Source organism: Lissotriton vulgaris, unplaced genomic scaffold (genome assembly GCF_964263255.1).
Source record: "Lissotriton vulgaris unplaced genomic scaffold, aLisVul1.2 SCAFFOLD_3893, whole genome shotgun sequence".
Lineage (NCBI taxonomy): Eukaryota > Metazoa > Chordata > Amphibia > Caudata > Salamandridae > Lissotriton > Lissotriton vulgaris.
Genome location: NW_028253768.1, coordinates 70,271 through 86,823, shown reverse-complemented (window position 1 = coordinate 86,823; position 16,553 = coordinate 70,271). Strand labels below are relative to the sequence as shown.

The following is a 16,553-nucleotide window of genomic DNA, read 5'->3' as shown; positions in this document are numbered from 1 at the left end:
GCACCGGAGCGAGAATTATCGAGTCCATGGAATTTTTGAGCCCAAGACCCGCCGAGGCGGGGATTTGAACCCTGGTCCAGGGCCGATCTCAGCTTCCGGGTCTGCCGCCTCTAACCCCTGAAGGCAGAAGGGCAAAAAAACGAGTGGGACAGAGGGCAGAAAGGCACAAAAACGAGTGGAACTGAGGGCAGAGAGGCACAGAAACTAGTGGAACTGAGGGCAGAAAGGCATGAAAAGGAGTGTGACAGAGGATAGAAGGGCACAAAAACGAGAGGGACAGAGGGCAGAGAGCACAAAAACGAGTGGGACTGAGGGCAGAAGGGCACAACAACGAGTTGAACTGAGGGCAGAAGGGCACAAAAACGAGTGGGTCAGAGGGAATAAAGGCACAAAACCGAGTGGGACAGGGGGCAGAAAGGCACAAAAATGAGTGGAACTGAGGGCAGAAAGGCACAAAAAGGAGTGGGACAGAGGGCAGAAGGGCACAAAAACGAGTGGGACAGAGGGCAGAGAGCACAAAAATGAGTGGAACTGAGGGCAGAAGGACACAAAAACCAGTGGAACTGATAGCAGATGGGCACAAAAACGAATTGGACAGAGGGCAGAAAGGCCCAAAAACGAGTGGGACTTAGGGCAGAAGGGCATAAAAACGAGTGGAACTGAGGGCCGAAAGGCACAAAAGCTAGTGCGACAGAGGGTAGAAGGGCACAAAATCGAGTGGGACAGAAGGCAGAAAGGCACAAAAAACGAGAGGAACAGAGGGCAGAGAGCACAAAATTGAGTGGAACTGAGGGCAGAAGGGCACAAAAACAAGTGGGACAGAGGGCAGAAGGGCACAAAAACGAGTGGACCTGAGGGCAGAAGGGAACAAAAACGAGTTGAACTGAAGGCAGAAGGGCAAAAAAACGAGTGGGACAGAGGGCAGAAAGGCACAAAAACGAGTGGAACTGAGGGCAGAGAGGCACAAAAACTAGTGGAACTGAGGGCAGAAAGGCATGAAAAGGAGTGTGACAGAGGATAGAAGGGCACAAAAACGAGAGGGACAGAGGGCAGAGAGCTCAAAAACGAGTGGGACTGAGGGCAGAAGGGCACAACAACGAGTTGAACTGAGGGCAGAAGGGCACAAAAACGAGTGGGACAGAGGGAATAAAGGCACAAAAACGAGTGGGACAGGGGGCAGAAAGGCACAAAAATGAGTGGAACTGAGGGCAGAAAGGCACAAAAAGGAGTGGGACAGAGGGCAGAAGGGCACAAAAACGAGTGGGACAGAGGGCAGAGAGCACAAAAATGAGTGGAACTGAGGGCAGAAGGACACAAAAACCAGTGGAACTGAGGGCAGAAGGGCACAAAAACGAGTGGGACAGAGGGCAGAAAGGCCCAAAAACGAGTGGAACTGAGGGCAGAAGGGCATAAAAACGAGTGGAACTGAGGGCCGAAAGGCACAAAAGCTAGTGCGACAGAGGGTAGAAGGGCACAAAATCGAGTGGGACAGAAGGCAGAAAGGCACAAAAAACGAGAGGAACAGAGGGCAGAAAGGCACAAAAACGAGGGAAAAACAAGTGGAACAGAGGGCAGAAAGGCACAAAAAACGAGTGGACCAGAGGGCAGAAAGGCAAAAAAAACTAGGGTAGAACGAGTGGAACAGAAGGCAAAAGGGGAACAAAAACGAGTTGCACAGATGGCAGACAGGCACAAAAAAACGAATTGCACAGAGGCAAAATACAGAATGCAGAAATATAGTTGCAGCTAAGAACAGAAGGCAGAACAGGCAGAGAGGCACGGGGGCAGCGAGGGGATCAGAAGGGAAAACTGGGCAGAGACACGGGCAGCGAGGAGTACAGAAGGAAAGACTGGGCAGAGAGAGCACAGGGACAGCGAGGGGAACAGAGGGAAGAAAAAGGGGCACGGACCACGTACAGGCAGTTGGGAAGACAGAAAACAGCAGTCACAGACACAACAATGAAAATACAGGCAATACTATAAATTTGCAAACTGCCCTTAAGACACTTATTGTGGCGCTGTATGTGTGAAAATGCACCATCTTTTCACTCTTTAAAGTGAACGTTTTGAGTGCCATTTGGTGCCGCAGACACGCGCATAGCCATGGTTGCAGCACACAGAGATCCTCCACTGCGCACACAGAGGAAAAAATTAGAGGGAACATTGCTCCCCACTACCTTCTTTTTAATTATGAAGAATCTAAATAAATGTTTTCCTTTTATTCAGCAGTAGGCGAGGTGACCTCTGATACAAGCCCTTATCCTGAGCAATCTGGACAATTGTAGCGCTTTATATGTTGGTCTTCCAGAGTATCAGATTCAAAAACTGCAATTAATTCAGAATGCAGCTGCTAAATAGATTTTTTAATCTTGATAAAGTGAATAACGTTTCTATGCACCTCAGGCAACTTCAATGGCTTCCTGTCAGGAAAGATGTGAATTTAAGGCCCTGTGTTTTTGTCATGAAGCCATTTCCAAACACATTGCCCTATTAGTTACTACAATCAGGATATCTTAATCTTGTTGTGCATACATTTCAGAAGGCTAAGAAAGCGATACCAAAGGCGATGATGGACGGAGCATTTGAGCCAATCAAACACTCACTCCATTCAAATGATCTGGGTTAAATCCATCACCATTTTTTACCTCAGTCCACCACCCCGATTTAGGACCCACATCAGGGCATACCCTGCCAACTTAGGGTGAACAAAGCGATACCCTTTGATATCGCTGTGTTCACCCTGAGGTGGCAGGTTATGCCCAGACGTGGGTCCCTTGCTCACTCTACCACTGGATTGAATATACCATGGCTGATGAGGATTATGAAAACAATGCAAACAGATGACAGAGCATTTATTGATCTCTGTTGATTGTTTATTTTGAAAATTTTTAACAAAGGTTTTGAATGATCTTTGCTTGTTTCCAGTCCAGAGAAGACATGGCTTGGGAGTTTGGGCTTGACTGTTCCCATGAGGTACAGGGACAGACTGATTTGCATATGGCCATGTATGAACTGGGGTGGTGGAGTGAGCTAAAGAATGATGATGGATTAAACCCAGATCAGTTGACTGGGGTGAGTGTTTGATTTGCTCAAACACTCTGTCTATCATCCCCTTTGGTATAAACATTACAGCAGGCACAACGTTTATGAATAGTGTGAACAGCAACTAGTATTCTAAAATATTGCTATGTATTTCATAGCTCTAAGACCTTCATTTATTTCAGAAAAAGAAATGACAGGAGAGGATAGACATTGTAAAAAATATAATCCGTCTTGATGTGTAGTAAAATTCATGTGACTTAAAATAGGGCACAATAACTGAGATCTTAAAGTGCGATATAATGTGTAAAAAAGCATAAAGTTAACCTTGGGCGTAGGACTACACTATGCTCGTGGAGCTGGCATAGTTTGCACTGCTATACGCTATGCTAATTGCACGTAGCACTGTGCAAAAACGCGTAGCAGCAGAAAACGACTGCTTGCACTGTGCAAGATGCCCGTTGCAATGATTGCACAGTGCGGACAAGCATCCGGCACTGTGCAATCAGTGCGAACTGCATTTTCCTACTGCACTACGCAGTTCAGGGAACTACGCGTAGCTTGCGTAGTGCGAAGTACAGTTCGCGTAGCTACAGGTAGCGCTACTACACCCAGGGTTTAAAAAATTACATCTAGGCATCTTTTCAAATAAAAATCCCATTCTGAGTTTCAAAGGTGGTTCAAACTAATGCTTATTATTTGGGCCCACAGTAGCAGCTACCGTATGTGATAAGCATGCCAGCTAGGCAAACCGACAGCTAGTTGTCTCCCAGCAGCCTTCAGTTACAATGGATACTGTGATTGTGTCTGTCTCATTTGGGTGTGACAGTCAACTCTAAATGTTATCTCTTCGTGCACAGTTTTGGCCAGATAATTCAAAAGCTTTGTTAAAAAATTTCTGAATAAACAATCAACAGAGATAAATGAATGCTCTGTCATCTGTTTGCATTGAATAAGGGAGTGTTCTATTGAAAGGACAACTAAATAAAACAACTATCAACCATCTAGAAACTGTCATATTCATAATAATGATTTGAAAGTAAAATGGTCAGTTCTAATGATTAAATACCAATAATATTTCCACACCAGCTTGATTATCATAATACCTGAACAAAACAATATGAAAATAATATTCACTCAGTGTAATCATATTCACTTTTTAATAATTGATTAGCATATCATTTACACAGAGGGTAGGCCCTAAAAACACATAATATGGTTATTCACAAATGTGTTCAATTTCCTCTACTTTCTTAGGTGTTTAACCAATCTTTAATAATCTACAAAACTCTTTATGTTTTGGGGACCCTGAACATCTCTTATATATATTAGGAACACATTTAAATGTTCTCTTTTTGTTTTTATACAAAGTCTATTCTTTTGTGGAAATTAGTCTCATATTTTTTCAGTTGGCTCTGAAATAAAATATGGCCTATACAGCATGCTACATAGCATGCACATTTGTAAATGTCACCACGCCCTTAGGGGAATCTTGGCGCTGACTATCATGTAATTATTGTCAGCCAACTTATCTAAAGAACCTTAGAATGATGAAAGCCCTGATTAAAGCCAGCATTCAAATCTATAAACATGACGTTGTACTAACGAAAGATTTTATACATCAATTGTAGATAATTTATTGTTTCATTTTGAAATAGGCTTTTTCATTAAGTATTGTTTTGTATTCATATCCGGACGCCAAATGATGATGTAACATTTAGGAATGAAGATACAACCCAATAGTCCTGCACTTGAAGACAAGATGGCGAAGATCTCCACGGCCACCAGATACTTTCCATTGGTGCTGAGATACGCTGGGATAAAAGAGACCCAGACTGCTAGAAACACAAGCATGCTGAAGGTGAGGAACTTGGCCTCGTTGAAACTCTGAGGCAAATTACGGGCATAAAATGCAACCACAAAGCTGACAGAGGCTAACAATCCCAGATATCCCAACATCAGATAGAAGAAGAGAACGGAGCCCTCGTCACACTGGATGATGGTGGTGTCCCCCATCTGTATCTTCACTGGGAACGGAGGATCAAGGAGCAGCCAGACTGTGCAAATCAGGACTGGAGCAAAAGAACAGAGAAGGACAACTGCACTGGGCATTCTGGCCCTAAGCCACCTTGAAGAACGGCTGGAGGGATCGTGAGCATTGAACGCTATAATCACAGTGATGGTCTTGGCCAGAATGGTGGAAATGCTGATGGAAAAGATGATTCCAAATGAGTTTTGGCGGATCATGCAGGTCGCCCTCATGGGATGGCCAATGAAGGTGAAGGGAGAGAGGAAGCAGAGCATGAGGGCGATGAGAAGCACGTAGCTGAGTTCTCGATTGTTTGCTTTGACAATTGGCGTGTCCTGGTACTTCTTGAAGATGCAGAGAACAAGAATATTGACTAGAAAGAGGAAGATGGTGAGGCACGACAGTGTGATTCCCAAAGGTTCCTCAAAGGACAGGAACTGGAGAGTTGTGCGATCACATCGGGTTTTCTCTTCATTTGGCCAGTGGTCTTCTGGACATGGCCAGCAGTCACGGGAATCTAAAGTAAAGAAGGAAGTTGGTTACTGACTTCAATGTATGTACTGAAAGTGTCAAATTGATCTTGTTCAGAATGTGACACTTTTGTGAGCCAAAGAACCGTCCCTCCTTTGGTTGTCTGTGACCCTTTGGGTGATAAAGACTAGGTAACGAGCGTTTGGTCCCATTAGTCCTCACCCCGTGGGCTCCATTATGGAGGGGGTACAACCTGGAGACTTACATGCCTACAGTAGATACTATCAGGGTTATGTTATGTGGAGTGGTGCCCAGCCAGCAGTGATGGCTGGTGACATTTTAAAGTGGTGAGGCGTAATCCCTGCGTCATGAACGCAATGTGGCGTGCACTCGTAGTGCGCTATCCTCACTGAGATAAGGGGAATTACGGGTGGGGGGGTTCTTCCCTCGAGAATTGGTTTTTAATAAGAGCAGGTAAATGGTGCATTTTTATGGAGATTTGAGAAAGCAAGCAGGTTAACAAACAAATTGTGAAAGTGTAGCTATGACATCACTAAATATCAATAGATAGATTTCATATGATAATTACGTAGGCAACTGCTTATCCAGTATAACCACAGACCTTCATAACAGGTTTCGAGATAACAATGCTAAACACCTCACAGATTTCTTTATTTAGTGGTATACCATTAGAAATGAAAAATACTGATAAAATAGAGTTTACAAATGGTTTTTTGGCAGATTTTATTGTGCCCAAGTCGTTTTTATTTCTGTACCCGCATACTCGCACCTTAAAAAGAATTATCGGAGTACTTTGCTCTTTTTTGCACATTGCCCAGATACTTTTGTTTATACCTCTTTTATTGTTTTAATTGTGCTTTTAAACCTCATTGCTGATATTTACTTACTTACACTCTGCCTCTAGGTGTTTTCGGGTGGCCCACGTCTCACCGGTAGCCCCTCTTCACTTTTTGGGCCTCCGGGCGAGCGCCATCTTTGTTTTCGCGCTAGTTGTTCTGTCCTGCTATTTAAGCAGGCAGATGCTAGCTCGCAGCCTCATAGAGTTTACCAATGGTTATTTTGCTGATTGTGTTGTGCCCAGGTTGTTTTTATTCCTGTACCCGCATACTCGCACCTTAAGAAGAATTATCGGAGTACTTTGCTCCTTTTTGGGGGCTACGGGCGAGCGCCATCTTTGTTCCCACGCTAGTTTCTGTCCTGCTATTTAAGCAGACAGATGCTAGCGCACAGCACGCGTGCGCAGCAGGCAGGCCGATGGGCAAGCCCGTCTGTGCCCGTCCCTGCCCTGCCGTGTCCAGCGGCCAGAGGGTCTGCCCAAAACCCTGTAAGTAACATCAAATTGAGAAGCTACACTGTTAATGATTTAAAGTTACTTAGACACAGACCTTCTTCTAAGTGTAATATATGTGTCCTTCCCAGGCATGGTTTCAAAATGCTCTTATTGCGGATTTTCACTAGGCAGGATGCTTAAAAGCAAGACAATATTAGAAGCAGGTCCCCAGGCTGTAATGAGTCGTAAACTACTGACTCCTGCTCATCATTGCTTCCGTTTTTGGAGCATTAATTGTAGGTCCCTCCCCAAACATAAAGACAATATCTTTGATTTTCTTAACATTAACACGGAGAAACCTGACGCTCTGTTTCTTACTAAAACTTGGCAGCATGTCAGTTCAGGACCCGACGTTGCTGTTGCTCTTCCTCCTGACTATGTTATTGTCAGGAAGGACAGAGACACAGGAAAAGGAGGAGGCATTGCGGTAATTTTCAAAGCAATATGTAGCTACAAACTTGAAACCCTGCCTCTTCAGGGCTGTGAAGCTGCCCAGCTTAAACTTGCAGTGAATCCGCAGCTGACCCTATCTGGCCTCCTGATATATCGTCCTCTGGGAAATCCAGGTTCATGGGCAGCTTCCTTTTCTGATGTAATTGCTCCCCTTTTGCTGAACCCTGCTAATTTTACCATTCGAGGGGATCTTAATCTATATTTAGAAAATCCTCAATGTAATGTCAGCAATGTTTTTCTGTCTGACTTGGAGGCCCTTAATATCACTTTACGTAATTCAGAACCCACTCACGCGGCAGGTCATTTGCTTGATCATATTCATTCTAATCTCTCTTTTAACTGTAGTTTTCCTGCTCTCCCTTTGGAATGGTCAAACCATTTTGCGGTTCAATTCCATCTGTTGATTTCTGGGGTTGAGAACAGGGTCTCCCCAGATTCTCATGAGAGTTTTAGACGTTGTGGCACATTGAATGTTGAGGTTTTTAACACTCTATTATCTAAGAACTTGCCGGACACTAATTTACCACTTCCCTTACTTGATCTAGCCGTATCAAATTGGCTTACTGCAGCTGTAAATACATCTTAGCCTCTTGTGTCCACACACACCATGCCCCATCGTCCTCCTGCTCCGTGGTTTACGGACAACCTTAAGGCCATGAATTCTAAATATAAAGTCCTTGAGAGGAAATGGAGCCGATTTTACTCTCATGCTTGCAAACCCTTAAAGAGTATCAGAAATAATGTAAATTGGCCAGAGCCACCTACACTGCTAACACTGTCATACAGGCCAAAATTGCTCATGTACTCTTTTTTTGGTTGTAAAAAAGTTGACAGGCTCTGACACTACTCCTCCCCCACCGACCCTCGATGAGGCCCAATGTGACAAAATTGCTGATTTCTTCATCAAAAAGGTTGAGCTTATTTATGGTATCTTGGGCTCCTCTCCCCTTCCTGTTGAATCTGTGTTGACTTTTGGCCCCACTCACGTAAATGAGCCTGACGCTGCAGCCGAACTCTGCAGATGGTTACTTTTGGATGAAAAAACTTTTTATGACTGTTTAGCAAGTATTAAATCGGGTTCTCCACGCGACCCTTTGCCAAATAAAATATTGCGTCAATTCCCCCGGACTCCCTTAATGTTTTAAAAGAGCTTAATTCTTCATTGAGAGATGCCTTTGTTCCACCTGAATGGAAACACGCAATGATGATTCCACTCTTAAAAAAGGCTGGAGCTGACCCTTCGATATTGTCTAATTACAGGCCTATCTCTCTATTTCCCGTACTTTCCAAGATCTTGGAAAGACATATAAACAATCAGTTAACTCATTATGTGGAGAGTCTGGATTTTCTGCATCCGTCCCAATCCGGCTTCAGGACGAACAACTCCACAGAAACGACTCTTCTTGGAGTCACTGAAAGGCTGCATCATTGTATGGATCGGGGAGAGTCATCTGCACTCACATTACTGAGTGCGGCTTTTGATACTGTGTCGCATTCCATTCTCCTTGCCTCTCTTCGGTCTTTGGGAGTGGAGGGTCCCGCTTTGGCCTGGCTTGCCTCCTTCCTTAATGGCCGCACTTTTCAGGTCTTCTCCTTGAAAGCTTCTTCTAAAATCCGATCTTCAGCGTACAGAGTGCCCCAGGGATCTATGTTGAGCCCTTTACGTTGCAATATCGACATTAGACCCCTGACCACCATCGTGGAGGAGGCTGGTCTCTCTCTATTTTCATACGCTGATGACACACAAATCATCTTTTCTCGTTCCGCTGTGGAAGACGGTAACATCTGAGTCCTTAAACAGGGACTGTATAAAGTCTCAGAATGGATGCACAATCATTTTTTGAAACTGAATGGAGATAAGACTGAGGTTGTCATCTTGGGCAAATGTAAGGACTTATGGGGCCCCCAACATTGGCCTCAAGAAATGGGTCCTCTTCCCCAACCTGTTGCCCATATTCGCTACCTTGGTATTCTTATTGATGAGAACCTCTCTCTGCAGCAGCAAGTGGTGAAGGTTGCCTCCACATGTTTTACCATCTTGAGATGGCTTCATAAAAGTATTTGGATGCTCCCTGTCTCAACACAAAGGACGGTTGTCCAGGCCTTAGTTATCTCGTGCCTAGATTACGGCAACATTCTTTATCTAGGGGTGGGTTGTTGTATTTCTATCTAGGACCCTAATTCAATATTCCTTATTCATGCCCTTATGTGGTTATAACAAATAATATCCTTATAAAGGCATCAGAATCATATCCATATTTAGTAATAGCCCATGCAGTCCAAAGCACAGCACGGCTACTCCCATAGACTCCTAGAAAGCACAACTGTTTTTTAAACAAACCAAGCCTCCAGCAGCCCGGGAATTCCCCCTGCTTTTGTTTTGATTTGCACAAGAACTCCCGCCACCTTTCAGGTATACATTTACCAACGTTGCCTTAAGCAGACACACGGTGGTGGGAGCATAGTGACGTTCTACTTGCCCGGGAGCCCAGCTGTTGCTAAAGCTAAAGGAAAACGCCCCTCCCTTTGACGCACTGAGAGAGACGCTGTCTTTTTCTCCAGCCGAGAAAATCCAGCTCCGCTGTTCCAAAGTCACCCTCGCGGGTTGCCGAGAGATCGAATCCTGAGAAGCGAGATATAATACCTCCTTCATTCTATAACCAAGGTAAGGAGCTGATTAAAACCTTAGCGACTTCACTGTAATTTACTGAACCGATTTGTTGTTACACACCTCATTCTAGAACCATCGAAGATCTGTCATGTGGAAATTTTGCATCATTAGAAAGTGAGGGTGTAGGAGATTACACATCCTACCTCCCAATTTGAGTAACTTGAAAGGAATATACAAATGTACTCAACCCTGCTGGTTTGGAAATTGTCACCGGCAGTTTCCAGAAATAGCTCAGGAGTCAACGATTGCAAATATTTAGGAAAGCGGTTTGATGAAGGAATGGTGTTCCACTGCAAATGTTAGTGATTCACTATAAGAATATGGCATATCCATGGAAAATAATACTTGGCAGAAATATTGAGAATACCACATGCTTAATAACTAACGTTCGTGTAGTAAACTTTGAAAGCTAGCCTGAAATAATGTTCTCCATTGAATAAACTCTACACACATGCCCACCATCATTATCTAGTAAATGCTTTTCTACAACAAGCAGTAATTCTCAATATACAATACTGCACAATACACAATAGCTGGTGGAACCTGCAATCAGACCATGCACTGTCAATGTAATATTACCTGAAAACAGATCACAGCAGCAACAGAGGCATGAGTGAAACTCATTTGCAAGGTGAATATCCCCATGTAAACGAGCCTTGTCCACTTTGGCTGCCTGCTCCACTAGTGGAAATTCTCCACCAGATCAGTCTACTATTGTGGATTTTACAACACCACACAATACTTAATAGTAACTGGAGTTTCCAGAAAAACTCTCAGAAAGGGATTTTGGTGGTCCCTAGAAGGGATCCCACCCATGTCCTCTGCTATGAGGCCTGGGAGACACCTGTGGTGAATTCTTGATTCCGATTCTTGGCAAAAACCTACCTTAACTTATAACTGCAACTTACTTACTCCTTCCCACGTATTAGGCTTAGGTCAGGTACATCGGGGTAGGTGTATCTTAGAAGCACCAGTTGAGTTCGTTAGTCAATGTTTTTATGTATGTATATATGTTATCCATTTTAAAGTATCATATGGCTAAGAAACCATATCAATGCTTTTACAGTATTATTTCATAATACTCCTTTTACTGTACGCACTTTACTTTATATTAAGCATTGCAATTGTGGCAATTCATTTCTCTTGCATGAGAAAGAAGTCTGCTCAATAAATAACACCTTTTTATTGAAAACGCCCCTCTCTATTTCTCTACAATCTGGTGGAACTAAGTATGCACGATTGACTGAGTGAAATAGCCGTCTATTGTTTTCACACGACTTTAGAGATATACTCTTTATTCTGAGGGAGCAAAGTTGTCATGTTTATGCGGTTGTCAGAAACTAATCCCTTCTTGTCTAAATGAGGACGGTTAACCCTTTCCTGAACATTCGAGAAAGTTTCTAGTGACCTCTGAGCTAGCTGGCAAAAAACTAATTAGGCTAACATAGTCAGTAGAGACCTAGATGACCTCAGTCCTACGTCTACACTGCTGTTTATGTTATTCCAATGCGCAGGGCCTATTGGGAATATAGGAACTACACTACAGGGCCAGGAAGCTCTTAGAAAGCTTCAGGTTGTGCAGAATGTGGCTGCACGACTTCTATGTCATATCCCACGTAGAGCCCCCATCTCTCAGTCGCTCATGGACCTTCATTGGCTCAGTAATGCAAGCAGAATCAAGTTTAAGGCTCTCTGTTGTATATATTTAGGATCAAGCAGGGTACTGCTCGTTTATATGTACAGGAACTCATCCATACGTATCACCCCATACACTCTCTTAGGTTCTCCTATAAAGGTGATTTAGTGATTCCCAGATTTAAGTTGGTGAGAATGGGCGGTCGCTCGTTCTCCCACTTAGGCCCTAAGATTCGGAATTCCCTGCCCACTTCATTGAAAAATGAAACCATCTACCTCAACTCTTGCAAAGACCTGAAGACATGGCTTTTCCTGCAGGGAAACCCTGTGTGGGTAGCTGTGTGCCTTAAAAGTTAAATACATAAATAAATAAATAAATAAATAAATACAAGCTATTGTGATTTGTCTGACCAGACACAGTGAGATGAGCAGAGCTACCCGTGGTGAGCGGCCTATGTCAGACCCCTGATGGGGCAGGGTAGTATCATAAAAATACCCACACTCGAGTGTTCAAAGCATGACCCCAAAAAAGAGATTGTGAGGTAGATGGTTGCACCACTCCCTGCTACCAATGTAAAACCGATGCCACTGCCCACTGATTTCAAAACGTTTTTGCTTCCATCCTGTGCCAGCTTAGTAGGGAACCATGGGGCATATTATTAAGAATGTTGATAAAATTATCGCCGCTTTAGCGGCAGGAAACTGCCGCTAAAGCGGCGATAATGGGCTTGATAATATGCCCTTGAGAATTCCCACAAGAACCTGGGCTTCTATAGGAATTCACAAGGACATATTTTCAAGCCCATTATCGCTAAAGCGGCGATAATTTTATCGCCGTTCTTGATAATAGGCCCCCATGTCATTGCAGCGCTTTGAACTTGTTCTAGAACCCGGTTACTTGTCGTGTTGTCTTCTTTAATCTCAATTTGGAAATATTCGATGTGTCATTCAACAGAACATGTTAGACCCCTGCTTTCTGAAGGGTGGAGGGGGGTGATTTCCTCCCTGGGTGCACTCTAATTCGGGTTAAGAGAATAATTAAGAACAGATGTTACTCTGGGCCATGCCCTGCCGGTCCATACACTCGTCAGATATTGTAAGACGAGGTAGTATGTGGTTAATATATCCAAAGCCCGGATAAATAACAAGGGGCTAGAAAGCGAGTGGTTAACAAGTTTCTATTTTGTTTTCATGACACAGCCTGAAATCAGTGGAGGGGCATTGAAGGGGTTCATCGGGGTTCGCATTACATTGATTGCATGTAAAGAATGGAAGCAGCTGTTCATGTCCTGATAAATCAATGATGTAAATTGTTCTGCTTTTAGCAAACCAGTGTGTTATTCCTTCCCAATCCAAGCAGCAACATTCCATCCATCTGGCATGCAATGGAAGCCATGTGTCAGGCTATAAATGGAGACATCAAACAGGGGTGAGTGAGGCCAGGGCTCAGGGGTCAGAGGGCTGGCAAACTATGAAATAACACTCCACGTCTCCTGTGCCAGACCAGCACTTACAAGCGGAAGCTTAAATCCTTTCCTTTCATTATTCTTTCAGGTGATTATCTATATTTACTACTTCATTACCAGAGACTTTCAGGTTATGAAATTAAACGGGTGTTTTTGTAAAATAGCGAACCAGAGCGCCATTGTCACACTGCAGTGCAAACGAGTGAGAACAGCACCAGCTCGCAGCTGCACTGGGATGGCTGATTTAACGTGAATATGATGTGAAAAGATACCGCTGTCCGCTTGGCTGCACAATGGATACACAAAAGAGCTGGACCCCCGTGAGGCTCGGCGGGGCACAACCCTCTGAACACTCAGACACGTTTATTTTTAATGACATTTGTAATGAGTTAAGTTTGCATAAACACGGTATGCAGTTGAAAAAAAACCACTGATATATTAGGAAAAAGATCCATTGGGAGTGATTGCAGAGACTGGGGATCAGGAATAACATTGAATCTCTCATTTATGAAACTTTCATTATCACAAACATGTGGGGGCTGCAAAAAGGTACTGTAAGAAGCTAAGTAGCCAATACGACAGCATCAACCAACTTTCACAGGATTTTAGCTCCACAGGTTTATGTGCATTCAGCGCCACTGACACAGCTTCGTGTTGTTTGAGTTACCATGAAATCCCTACAAACTGTGGGCAGTCCCAGCAGAAACATCCACAGGATTCCTGTATTAATTTATTTTAGAGTTAATACAGCGCTACCTAGACCCGAAGGTATCGGAGCACTTTACATATTATTTGCAGAGTCGATAACAAGTCTTCACAGAGCATCAGAGTCAGAGCGCTCCACAACAGTAAATGTTCACGACATAGATAGCGCTATAGTGCTATTGTTTCCCCTGGATGCACTGTGAGATTCACCTCATCTAAATTTAAGTGCATCCATATCCACCATGATGCTCCCAGCCCTGCACCCGGTGCTGCATCCACCCACCACCTTCATCCCCAGTGTGCTCCCACCTCAATCCCCCCCCCCCCCCCCATTTGACCCCACACCGGAGAATAACGAAAGTCTTGTAAATTAGTTTGACTTGGAAAGTTCATAGGGGTTTGTAGTGGACTGAGATGCGAGTAGAAACCTTGCATAAAAGATGCAGTGTGCTTGCCTGTGTCCCAGGATGCCCTGCTACATCATGTTTGCTGGGGCACAAGTAGGGGGCGCTCTACGCGAAGCCAAGCATGACAGATGATATTGGCAGCACACTTTGCATGGCACATTCTTACTCCCCGCTTGGTGTAGATTCGATGCCTTCACACAAAATGCATGTTAATCTTGGTAAATCATACTTTCCTTGCTCAGCAGAGGTGACTTTGGGTTCGGTAAGGTCCGTGGATTGTCATTGCTGTTGATATCAACCTTAACCAACCCTTAGGATGCCCAACTTCGCCATCATTTCTGGCAGATTCTGAATCCCAGATCCCTGTTGCTACAAGTAAGAAAAAGGCTTCATGAAATCACATGGGAGGTGTGAGTCACTGTGTCAGAAGCATTCCGAAGGACAAACAAGCAATACCCTGGGACCTGGACCCGGTTCAAACTAACAGGCTTTGTTAAGCCTAGAGAAGGTGTACAGGGAAAGGTATGGGGGGAACATGGGCAGATCCCTCCATCCCACCAGTGCATCATGGGGGATTTTAGTTAGGTTATGTATTGGGAATATTGATCACATTCACCTATCTAATGCATGTCTGCACTGATGCTCTAATTAATGTTGTGCTACTTACTTTTTGATTCTTGTATACAATACGATAATGCAAAAAATATTGAAGTGTATTCATGACTCTAGGTACTGGCTGGTAGGGGCGGTTTCTGCCTTAGGGAGGCAGAGCATTTCCCCCCTGAACTCCGTAGTATAACGTGTATGGATAATAAACAAGAAATTATTTACTTATTTAAAAATGATCCTTGACTCTGTAAGTCACCTTCAGTCGCAGTGTCAAGGGGTTGGGGTAGGCCTGAATGGACACCGTCACTTGACATGAGACTGATGACGAGTGCACTGCACCTAGTCAGCATAGTGCGCATGTCGAATCAGTCAGCTGCCCGACCTGCGCACTACAGGCTTCTATGTATTATGTATTGCACATTGAGTGAGTGGGGGTTACTCATAACAGCAGGCCCCCCGTCACTTAATGAGCAGTGTGTTTGCCTGCTCAGGCGAATCCTGGTACTGCTCTCAGCAAGAGAGAAGCCCTTGGATTGGCTGCAAGCCAGGGTGCGGTTGCCAGATCTAGTGTAGGCCTTGGGGCAGAGTTTCCACTTGGCACCACAGGGTGGGAGGGTCTGCCCAACAGAGCAATTATCAATCACAGTCATGGATTATTGTAAGGCCATGCAGAGATTGTCCATTTCTGCTGGTGCTGGGCTGGGTTAAGCTGATTGGCCTGCCTGTCTCTTCTCTCCTCTCAGTGAGTGGAGTGAGACCACACCTATGCAGTTATTGTGGCCAGGGCAGGCACAGGTTCGAGCCAAATCAGTCACTTGTGACGAAAATCATGATCCAGACAAGAGGAGACAAGGAGTGGATGACACTGAAGTCGACTAACTACAGCCAGCAACAGCCACCATTCTGAGAAAACGCAGATGGCAACAGTGGAAATACAGAGCACGTCATGGTAGTCAAAGTTAGTGGGAGGAGGGGGCAGGAGAGAGGCAGATCCCTGCTGCCCCAGGGACTGCCACCTTCCTGGAGTTTTTTATTGAAAAAAAATATATTGGGTGCTCCTGCCACCTCCCGGGGCTTTAAATATTTATAAGCAGGGGCCTCACAGCCCCCAAGCCCAGGGACAAACACCTCCAAGAGGCTTTCATTTATTAAATGAAGTGTGAGGGGGAAGCTGCCTCTCCACACTGCCCTGAGGACCTCCACCTCCCTGGGGCTCAATGCCTTATAATCTGGGGTGTCATGCAGCCCCCGAGAGCACCCGGGACTGCCACCTCCCTGGGATGCCCACCCCAAGACATTGCAGTGTGCAGTGGCATGGTGGAAGCAGTGCTCCTACCATGCCATAGCAAACTCTGCTTCACTCCATGGAAGCAGGAGCAGTAAAAATGCTCTACCTTCTATGATGTGAAGCAGAATTGCTTTTGGGCAAAGGGAGCTACATGACAACAGCTCCCTTTGCCCAAAAGTAATTCTGCCTCCTGCTTGTGGCAGGGAACCAGAAGGGACAGTGGGGGGACTGGGGCTCCCCCTGCGGTCCTTAATGTGAGGCCAAACCCCAAGGGATGGGGTCCCCGGGGCCCAAAGTTTCCCGGGTAAGGGGGCTTGTCATATATCATATAGCTACTTCTTTTCTATATACTGTGTTAAGTTAGCATGAGCTTATTAAATGTTTAAACGCCATTTTGTCTTTCTGCCTCATTATGCACACGACACATAA

The 16,553-nt window shown here is 44.6% G+C and overlaps 1 protein-coding gene across 1 annotated transcript in view; it reads right to left on the bottom strand.

Moving 5' to 3' along the window:
• Positions 1-4,683: 4,683 nt before the first annotated feature.
• LOC147660772 (vomeronasal type-2 receptor 116-like) overlaps positions 4,684-16,553 on the bottom strand; it is a 29,149-nt gene continuing 17,279 nt past the window's right edge. The window contains exon 2 of the mRNA XM_086951477.1: positions 4,684-5,585. Coding sequence (XP_086807603.1) covers positions 4,684-5,585 — 902 coding nt within the window. The remainder of the gene's footprint in view (positions 5,586-16,553) is intronic.